We start from the raw sequence: 10,709 nt of genomic DNA on the forward strand, positions 1-10,709 counted from the left end.
CATTGAGTCAGAAATAGGACTTCACACATCATCAGTACATCAGGTTTTACAGATTTTCTTCCTTTAACTTTATGACATCACACAAATTAGTATTATTGTTATTTTGTGTTGAAGACCAGATGCAGGATGTTATCACACCTCAGAGAAATATTCTTGCTCATGTGGTCCCGCTCACCCGATCACGTTTCTTTGTGCCATTGTAATGTTCATGTTGCTTTGTGTTGTGTGTCGGTCAGATCTGCTGCTCCAGACTTACGTAAGCTGAATGAGGACGGAGAGCTGTGGCTGGTTAATCAGGGCTTGAAGGAGACCATCAGGTTTAACAGTGTTTTTGAGCATGACACGTTTGCCTTTTTTCACGGGAAAGGATGTGACCCGTTGGTTTTCTTCACTCACGTTTCTCTCTCACACTTCATTTCTCTCACATCAGTCTGTTTATTTTGACTGCCTTCTGATTATTTGTCTTCATTATTGTTTCTGCCACACACTTCGCAGGGTGCTATAATGTAAAACTTTCTTTAGGTGTTGTGTAATGTACAGTCACTGATGCAAAGCTTTGGTTTGAGTTTCTAGATTTATTTCTGACAGTGAAGCAGGATTTGTCTTCGTACTGTACTAACCATGTTTTATGCAGCTATGAAAGCTTGTTAATGTCAGTTGACCTTGGAATTTTTCTTCCTTTTATGCTGTGATGCCTTCGGCTTGTGAAGTTAGATGGGCTGAAATTTTTATCCACTCAAGTGTTTCCTCAATAACTGCTTACTATCGTTAAAAAGCTGTGAAAAAACTCTTAAGTGTTGTTCACAGACATTGACTGAGGTTAATCACTTTCTGCATGCTTTCTATTTTTTACAGTGTTTGCCTTTAAATTTTGAGAGGTCTGGTAGTGTCATGGAGCAGTTATTTTTCTCTGAGGGGGTTGCACTGTGATGTGTGTGCGTGCAGTACTTTAAATACATAATAAAGAGTTCAAACACATCCAGAGGAATATTTTAACAAGTTTTAGAAATAAAACCCAGACTACTATAACCTTAAAAACGGTTTAGGATCAGTGACAAACAGGCGGCTGCACACGAGTTCAATCCCCACCAGAGCCGATAGCCCCATATTCCCAAAGCACAGGACACCTCGAGGAATGTGGGCGAATGTCTTCTCCAACCAGTCAACACATGTAGACCGGTTGGACAAACTCTCAAGAAGAAATATCTGCTAATCATCTTCGTACAGGTGTATTATAAAATGATTTATGCATGCAGAAAAACAATTGGATCATAAAAACTAGTAAAAGAATAGAAGTCATTGTATAAACTATAGTGCATAAAATGACTGATCCCTAAAAGGCATCAGCAAGAAAGGATTGCATCAGAGAAATTGATGGAAAAACAGAAAAACAATGTCTATCCACCAAGAAAGGCAGTCAAAGTTCTTTTTTAATAAAGCGTATGAAGTGCTCCTGTTGTACTAACTGCTACTGTAGTTTTCATAAAAAAATAGAAATACTGCATGTTGGTTGTTGAATGAAAACTGAACCTCTGTCAGCTCTACCTGCTCCGTTCCTGAGCCTGATCTCTGAGTACTGATTTGGCTCGGTTCAGTTTTCCTCAGAGAAACTTTTACTCTGAAGAGAGGAGGAGAATGAATGAGCGTTGTGGAAAAAGTCGGACTCTGGGCTGCTGGTAGTGTCTGCACAGCATGCTGCTGCTGTCCTCAATCACCACTTTCTGGTGGAAACTACAGCTTCTCTTTCCCTTCTGCACTGGGCGTCTCACTGCCTTTCTCCCCCTCACAGTATGATGCTGATTTCTGTCTCTTTCTCTCTTACCTCTCTCAGGCTACTGGAGCACCAGCTGCAGACTCAGCGGAGGACTTATGATAATGAGGTGGAGTCGTTGCGCAGCGAGCTGCAGAACGTCAAGGAAGAGAACAACCGGCAGCAGCAGCTCTTAGCCCAGAATCTGCAGCTGCCTCCAGAGGCCAGAATCGAAGCCAGTCTGCAACACGAGATCACCCGGCTCACCAACGAGAACCTGGTACGCTGCAGCTTCCACACACATATACGGGGAGGAGCTAAACTTTGTCTCACAAATTCAGCATAATTTTTAAATGATAAAAATAAAAACAACACACTTATACACACACCTAAGAATGGATTTTAGGTGTGTGTATACACAAACTTTTCTTGATATATATCCATATAACTACTGACAGCTACAGACAATTCGTATATCTTACACTCATATTAAATCTGCAATCACATTATTTATTATCAACAGGCCAAAAACCCACAGAATAATTTTAATTTGCTGTAAATACATTACCACACACCACTGAGAAAAGGTCACACCCCCAACCAACACTTCTGAAATAATCATTCCACCCCACGGTTTGAGAAAACAGGGACTACGAAGACTTTGGGGGACGGTCAACAGTGTGGATATTACACTATCCGTAAAGATGGCCATAGCTCATCTGACTAATACGTTACATCACTAATAATAAGACCACGGCTAAAAACTCTTCCAGTGGTAGAAATGTGAATAACAGCATTTCGACTGTGTGATTTGAGTCACTTTCATGGCCATACATACACAAACTAAACCAGCCGCTACAGAGCTGCGTCCCACACGCTCATTTGTGTGGATGGTGTCACCTGACAGGAACTCATGGCAGACGACCCCACGGCATCCCGAGAGGCTCGAGTCGTCATTTTACGGCGGATGGTTGTATGTAGAGACCGCGTGTGTGTTTGCCTGCATGTTTGCACGTTTCTGACTAACTGAGATTGTTCTGAATGAAATGCTGCAGGGTGTCGCTCTAATTCTCTGCAACAGTGTCTTGTAACTCACAGCGGAGCAGCGCTGCGCCTTCTTCTTTTTCCTAACAGCCAAAAAAATCCTGCAATCTTCCTCTGAAAAACCCCCCAAAACAAAAACCAGTACAGCAGCACTAATGTTGATTTATAAATCACACCAAGGATGTTTTTAAATTCTTTTCTCTTCATCTTCTAACCTTTTGATTTCCGTGTTTGAGCTGATGTCCACTGCAAAGCCACTAACAGAAGAGTAGGATTCCTCCTTGTAGCCACTGGAGGGCGACATTGCAAAGCGGTCTGTGTCTGATGATGCTGTCTGTTAGTCCTCACTGTTCTCTCCTCTGTGTCCCTCGCTGTGTTTTTAGGATCTAATGGAGCAGCTAGAGAAGCAGGACAGAACAATCCGAAAGCTCAAGAAGCAGCTGAAAGTTTACTCCAAGAGGATTGGAGAGATGGGAGGTAAAGCGAGAAAAACCGAAGCCTGAAAATCTCTATTCATATATGCTCGTTTCCACCACATGTCAGCTGACTGTCACATGCCATGCTTCTTCCAGCCGGTCAAACCGAAGGCCAGACATCTCCGGGACAGATGGTGGATGAGCCGATCCACCCTGTCAACATTCCTCGCAGGGAGAAAGACTTCCAAGGAATGCTAGAGTACAAGAAGGAGGATGAAATGAAACTGGTTAAGAACCTCATCCTGGGTAAGAATTTAGAATTAATGATATAGTCCACTATCTAAAGCGTTAAAGTAGATGGAAAGGAGTCCTGAAATTACTGAAACTCCCTGGAAACTGAAGCCTCAATTCACGGTTTGCACAAAATAAAATCTACAAATAAACTCACCCCTCCTCCATCTCTCCAGAACTAAAACCTCGTGGTGTAGCAGTGAATCTGATCCCAGGTCTGCCAGCCTACATCCTGTTCATGTGTCTGAGACATGCAGACTACGTCAACGATGACCAGAAGGTCCGCACTCTGCTCACGTCAACCATCAACAGCATTAAAAAGATCTTAAAGGTACCTATGCTTTTAATATTTGAATGAAGTTCACATTTTGCGTTTCCAGCTCCTTTGTTCTTAAATTAAATTTTTGGATGTTTTTTTTGCGTTAGATAACTAAAAAAGGTTCTGCAGTGAACACAAACTTCTGCTGATGTTTTCTTCTTCATCAGAAACGAGGAGATGATTTTGAGACCGTCTCTTTCTGGCTGGCCAACACCTGCCGCTTCCTGCACTGTTTGAAACAGTACAGCGGAGACGAAGTGAGGCCAACAACAATACACAAAACACAGAAAATGTCCCATTCCAGTACATACAAGGTTTTTCTAGTCAGTTCAATAAGACATCTGGTATCACTGTATTTAGATATTCGGAAAGAAGGAATCTCTTTTATTATCTTGCTGTTACAGTCCTCTATATACTAATCTGTTAAAAATGACCAAAAGGACAAAAAATATAAAGCTTGACGTAACAAGCTGTTGTTTTGATTGTTTGTTTGTTTTTTGTATTGACTGACTGTGTCGTGGGTTAATATTGACATCGTTCACCTTCTCTAACACATTGTTTTCTGTGCTTGTCTCAGCAATTCATGAAACACAACACGTCGAGGCAGAACGAGCACTGTCTGTCCAACTTCGACCTCGCAGAGTACAGACAAGTGATCAGCGACCTGGCCATCCAGATCTACCAGCAGCTGATCAAATGCATGGAGAACATCCTCCAGCCCATGATAGGTGTGTCCCTGTACATGTGATGTGTGTGTGTCACTTGATAAGTAATTTCCTGCTCCTTTGGTTCTTTTATGCAAACAAGCTTTAAGATACCTTTGACAGTTAAATATGGTCCAAAGTAGTCACTGTATCTGCTCTTACTGATGTTACAGTTGCGCATCCATGAAAAAGAGGATTTACGAGGTGCAGTTAGGAGTTAGCCATAACTGTAAGCTATCAAAATAAAGAAAAAATGCTAAATTCTAGCTGGGGAATTTCTGAAATAAATCCATGTGATACTATAATTTTACTGCTATAAATGTAATTATAGATGAGGATTTAAAAATAGTAAGATTTTAGATGGTTGGTGAAGTTAGGAAGTTGCCATAAAATGTTCAGGCACCCACAGCTAGCTACAGAGATGTAGTTGGGCTAACATATAGTTTTCACAAGACTCGATGCAAAAGAAGTAAGTACATGCTGAGAGGGTTGAACTTATAATCAGGGTCGGTTGGTCATCATTTAACAAGCGGGTAGAGCACATGTACTTATACACCTCCTGTGTGCGTGTGTTTCCTCAGTCTCTGGCATGTTGGAGCACGAGACCATTCAGGGCGTGTCGGGAGTTAAGCCCACGGGTCTGCGTAAACGGACGTCAAGCATTGCCGACGAGGGCACCTACACCCTGGACTCCATCCTGCGACAGCTCAGCGCCTTCCACTCCACCATGTGCCAGCACGGCACCGACCCTGAGCTCATCAAGCAGGTGGTGAAGCAGCAGTTTTACATCATCGGCGCTGTCACACTCAACAACCTGCTGCTACGCAAAGACATGTGCTCCTGGAGCAAAGGCATGCAGATCAGGTATGAGGTGTCGCTGCTCAGAGAAGATCTCCAGAGTGAGGCCGGATGCGTTATCTCATCATGCGTGTTTGCAGGTACAACGTGAGTCAGCTGGAGGAGTGGCTCAGAGACAAAGGTCTGATGACCTGCGGAGCCAAAGAGACGCTGGAGCCTCTGATCCAGGCCGCTCAGCTGCTGCAGGTGAAGAAGAAGACTGACGAGGATGCAGAGGCCATCTGCTCCATGTGCCACGCTCTCACCACTGCTCAGGTAAAATATTTTTAAAATTATTATCAGCTAAAGCTTCAGCTAAAACCTTTCTCTTTCTGTGTTTTGTAACTTTTCTGTCTTATGTCTTTCAGATCGTAAAAGTCCTGAACCTCTACACCCCCGTCAACGAGTTTGAGGAGAGAGTGTCAGTCGCATTCATACGAACCATACAGGTAATTTCTTTTTTGGCTAAATCAAGTCTATACTGCTTTATCTTCAGTGTTTTGGGGTCATTTTTTTTTCTGGTTCCAGGCAAGCTGCAGCTGAGTGAGGCTGGCTCTGCCCGGGTTATCTTCCTGTTAAAAGGAAGTTCTTCCTCAAAGCGGTCACTCGTAGAAAACTGTCTGATTGTTTGGGTTTTGTCACTAATATTGTGAGGTCTTTGAGACACCTGTTGTTGTTAACTAGTGCATGTACCGTAAAGGCAATGAATGTGTGCTGCTTTGAAAAACATCAGCATTTTTCTGGCGTTTCTGGGCATCTGATAAACAGAAACTTCTGTTCTGCTTGAGTAACTAAAACGCCAAGCAACACAGCTGCAGAGATGAATGCATCCAGTGTCAGCGTGCATGTTAAGGTCAGCATTGGATGGGGATGGCTTTTATATTCAGTTTCCTTTGTGCTAATATATGTCATGTGAGAGAAATGTGTCAGAAGTAACGTCAAGTTAAAACTACATTCGCAACAATGCTGGTGAGGAAGAGAATGATATGTAGCTACAGCTCCAAAACCACAACTGCTAGCTTTGACTTTGCCTAAAGCCGTCGCTCTGATGGAAATGAATGCGCTTGTTTATGTGGTGGAGGGGGTGCTGCCAAGATCGACTCACTGTGAAGTGAAGTAAAGTCGATGTACAGTAGCTGGATAGATAATTGCAAAGACGGTGTTTATATAATTTATTTTTAAAGTAACAGGTTACTTTTTAGTGGTAGCTATCTTGTAATAAGAGAGCTGTAAATTTGATAACAAGTACAGTTCCCTGACACTTCCCATAGGCACTATGTTGAGCTCAAGGGTCCTCTCAGATCTGAGTCACTGCACTGATCGGTATTTACGAACTAAAGTTCATGCAATCGATTCTGCACCAAGATAACTTTTCTTACTTGTCGAGTCTTCAAACAGACTGGCTTAATATATTTTCTGTCTACTACCTTTTTTTTTTTATCCATCATCTCTCTCTCCAGACTCGCTTGCGGGACCGCTGTGAGAGTCCCCAGCTGTTGATGGACACGAAGATGATCTATCCCGTCACCTTCCCGTTTAACCCTTCTTGCCTCGCACTGGAAACCATCCAGATCCCCAGCTCGCTCAACTTGGCCTTCCTCACCCGTGTCTAATGCGAGCCCACGAGAGCACTCTGAGCCCTGCGGCGAATTTGTCTTAGTGGCCACAGTCGGATTTGCAAGTCACCGTCTCCCCGAAAAATTTAAAACCCCACAAACACTCGCAAATTTCACTCACGTTAACACGATTTGAAGTCATGTTTAAATAAACGGGTGAAAAGGTTCAGCAGTTTCTCTAGTTTAAACTCAGACATGCACGCACATACATGAAAAATGCAGACACGTCACATCTGTAAAGTACTTTCATCCTCCGAACGTACAGACGCACACTCGCCTTCTCTCTTTCACGAACGCACAGATACGCACACATGTGGTTATTTCCGCTGGTTTAAATCTGGCCGTAAGCCCTGAGCATCATCCGCTGCTTGTACAAAACGCCTGCCTCTTAGAGAAGCCACAGGACCAGATCAATGCCTCCAGTACTCGCCATCGATCCTTCATCTGCGTTTCCAGTAATCGTTAAGATAGTTGTTGTTGTTGTTGTTGTTGTCTCGATACACGAGAGCAGGCCCACCAGGTGGAGCTGAAGCCTCAAAACAAGTTATGAGTTGTCAGTCTAGCAGTCTGCCCTCATGTTGGGTGAATTCTGAGCTCCTGTGTGAGGGCAGCTGAGGTGAATGAGGTGAAAAAGTCAGCGCTCTCTCCACCCCGTGTTGAGGTGACCACTGAGCAGATTTCACTTTGTACGTTTTATTCTCTGAACACATCAAGCCAAGACAAAATTCATCATCTGTACTATATTATTTATACATAAATAAATATCTATATAAATATGAATAATATATATCCTGTATTTTATTTATTGCACTTATAGCTACATCCCTTTTTAAGATTAGAAGCTTCCCCCTTGCAGCGAATGTGTCCGAAGTGAAGGATGGGACCACTCTTTCCCACGGCAAACAGCTTCTTAGAGACAGTTTTAGTTGCTTCCTTGGCTATTATGTCAATATCAGGTAAATATGTAGTATCTTTAATGAGTGCCGGCACAGATAATTATTTGTTAGGTCGCGTCTTAAACCTTGAGATGTTTTTTTTTTTTTGTCATGTTTAGCCTGCATGTCTGGCAGATGAAGTGTAGCACAGGTTTTATAGGCGAGGACAGATTGAGAAGGTTTAAGGTTCAAACTCTGCAAAGGGTTTAACCTGCGACAGTCTGCACCGTTTACAGCTGTGACCAAAGCAGAGCGTCACAGGAAACACTGACATGAACACATACTGTATGAGTACCAACCTTACACTCTGCTTACTGTTTTTTTTTTTTTTCTTGTCTTCTGGCTCAGAGCCATAAAAAAATGTTTTACTGTTGTCATTGTGTGATTATTTACTTTGTTCAGTATTGTTATTTTCTTAAGATAATCTAAAGCCATGTATTACTGAGCAGAATAGATGCAAAAGGCTGCAAAAATCTGTTGAGCTTTACATTCCCTCTGCTGCATCCTCTCACAAACACAGCTCTGTTCGACTCCTCTTACATCTCCTACCCGTCCACCTTCACTCAGCATGTCCCAACGTGGACTTTTATTACCAGAAAAACAGAATGTGTTCATTTATTCCTCTTTTCAGTTTCACAGCTGGGTTAAGGGTGACAAAGAAGTTTTGTTTTTTGTCATTTTGTTGTTGGTGCACATGTTCTTTCAGCTCAGATTGTTTGCTTGCATGCACTGCTACTCCTGCTGCCCCCACTTAAACTGCATGGGTTTGGCAAAATCCAAGTGCATGCTTTTGATTTTAAAGAAGAGAAACCCAGGCACAGGTGAAGTGTCGGACTGTCTGGTAATCTGCCCATGTTGTTATTGAAGTAGTTTTCACACATGCATCTGCTGGATTTGTGAGAAGAGTTGCATGAGAAATTTAATATATTTAACCTGCCAGCTCACGTTAAAAAAAAGTGCAGCTAATTATGGAGCTAAATGGGTGTATCATGTCCAACCTCCTACATTACCCAGGTGGCATCCTCACCTAAACAAAATCCCCTTTTCCCACCTACGTGGGCAGCAGTACTGGAACCAGTGCTGATGTGAAAACAGTTCCGAGAATAAGCTCACATTTCAGCAGATGTGAGAAACCGTTATTATGCAGTGTTACCAGCAGATTTTGGGTCATTTCCATGTGAAGAAATCAGGCCAGTCATTGGTCAGTTTCTTGTGATAGCCCCTCCTATATTCACTGACATCACTGGTTGGGGTTAGGCACAAGTGCTTTTTGAGAAAACGTATAAAACCATTTTAGACTGGGCACAGTGGAAAAGAAGTAAAAGGATGCAGTGACCCGATTCACCAGCCATTATTCAGAGTTTGTGTGTGAAAACAGCTTTTCCTTCGTTCGCCGCCTCTTCTTTTGGCACTTCTAGTTTACTTCTTGTTGTACCGTTAGTGTTAAGCTGCCTCTCGCCTTGATGTGAACCTTATTTTGCACGGTGACCTTACCCTTTCAAAAAACACATTTCACTTTGATGGAATATTTTCTCCTTACACACATGAACTGGATTCTGCAGTTTTGATTGAAATTTTTCAAACCTTTTCAAGGATGTAAAATTTACATTCAGAGGGGGAAAAAACTATCAAGGTGACGTACGAATGCCAAACTCTGATTTTAAGTGGAGTAATTATGTAAAGCTATTTTGTGTTGCACTTTCCTGGGACCATGTTTTTGTTATATTGGTTGGATTTGTAGTTGGTTTAGTGTATGTCGTGTGCAAAGAGAACATATCTTGTAGTCGTAAGAAAGATGGTTACTGAAGGAGTTAATCAACTATATGAATGTTTAAAAACGTTGAAGTGTATCATGATTTTTAGCTGCACATTGTAGACCAAGCCTTATCTGAATCACTTGCTATCTGAATGACTTACACACATGATCAACGAACATTATGGCATTGTTTTGTTCTGTCAGTGCAGTATTTTTTTTTTCTTTCACTGTAAAATGAATAGAAATGTGTTTTTTATTTTGATTCCGTGTCATTCGGTCCTGCAGTTGGTGTCACAGACATCAAAATGAACTTTTTTTCAACACACTGCAGAGGAAATCTGATAAACGATAGATGGGTATGGACTGGAAAAAGAAATCCATCAAACTTCCCCGTTCTTTTCACACAAGTGCAGCCTGTTGACCTTCCTCTAGGTAATGTCCTGACTGACTAACATCTCTTTGTTAACATTATAAGTTGATGTGTGGCACAGGTGTCAGAGATGAAGCTCAGAGTCAGAGGACACTGCAAAGGATTAGCTAGTTTCAGAGTAAAAACAAAAAGCATCTTCATTCATTCAGTGGTTCGTGTTACTTTCTTAGTTGAGCAGAGCTGCTGCAGCATCTTGTTCCCCTGGGCTTCTCTTGGGCTCTCAAACAGGAGAAATATGTCATTCATTCACTCTGCATTTCCATACTAAAGAGAGAATCGGCTGTATGATATGACTCAGACATTATAAATTACCATTGTTCTCATCAGCACTAGCATAAATTGTGCCGTTTTAAAGAAATGTTCAAAACTAACTTAAAAAGAGATACATCCCCTCCCCAGCTCTTGAGGTACTGGTGTGAACATGCTGAAGCCGGTACCAGATGTTTCCTCTCCGATCCCATGTGTACATTTGGAAAAACTGGACTGTTTGTAGTTTCTGGTAGCTGTGCTTAGTGAATGTGTTCACTGTTAAGAAACTTGGAATAAATTGTCAAATCTGTAAAAGTAAAATAAAAGAATTCCGCACTGTTTGGGTTTCCGTGTTTCTTATT

General features: G+C 42.0%; 1 protein-coding gene across 10 annotated transcripts in view; it reads left to right on the plus strand.

Moving 5' to 3' along the window:
- Window positions 1-10,686, plus strand: part of myo5aa (myosin VAa) — a 62,818-nt gene extending 52,132 nt beyond the window's left edge. For 4 of the 10 annotated variants that reach the window (XM_040011539.1, XM_040011536.1, XM_040011540.1 and 1 more), the window contains 12 exons: window positions 237-317; window positions 1,832-2,030; window positions 2,658-2,723; window positions 3,178-3,271; window positions 3,367-3,516; window positions 3,678-3,832; window positions 3,988-4,077; window positions 4,398-4,548; window positions 5,106-5,388; window positions 5,463-5,637; window positions 5,730-5,810; window positions 6,822-10,686. In XM_040011539.1, the coding sequence (XP_039867473.1) occupies window positions 237-317; window positions 1,832-2,030; window positions 2,658-2,723; window positions 3,178-3,271; window positions 3,367-3,516; window positions 3,678-3,832; window positions 3,988-4,077; window positions 4,398-4,548; window positions 5,106-5,388; window positions 5,463-5,637; window positions 5,730-5,810; window positions 6,822-6,974 (1,678 nt within the window). In that variant the 3' untranslated portion in view covers window positions 6,975-10,686. The remainder of the gene's footprint in view (window positions 1-236; window positions 318-1,831; window positions 2,031-2,657; window positions 2,724-3,177; window positions 3,272-3,366; window positions 3,517-3,677; window positions 3,833-3,987; window positions 4,078-4,397; window positions 4,549-5,105; window positions 5,389-5,462; window positions 5,638-5,729; window positions 5,811-6,821) is intronic. The other 6 variants (XM_040011541.1, XM_040011545.1, XM_040011542.1 and 3 more) reach the window with 3 other exon arrangements.
- The last annotated feature ends 23 nt before the right edge of the window (window positions 10,687-10,709 follow it).

The sequence above is a fragment of the Simochromis diagramma genome, unplaced genomic scaffold, assembly GCF_900408965.1.
Source record: "Simochromis diagramma unplaced genomic scaffold, fSimDia1.1 OVJJ01000603.1, whole genome shotgun sequence".
NCBI lineage: Eukaryota > Metazoa > Chordata > Actinopteri > Cichliformes > Cichlidae > Simochromis > Simochromis diagramma.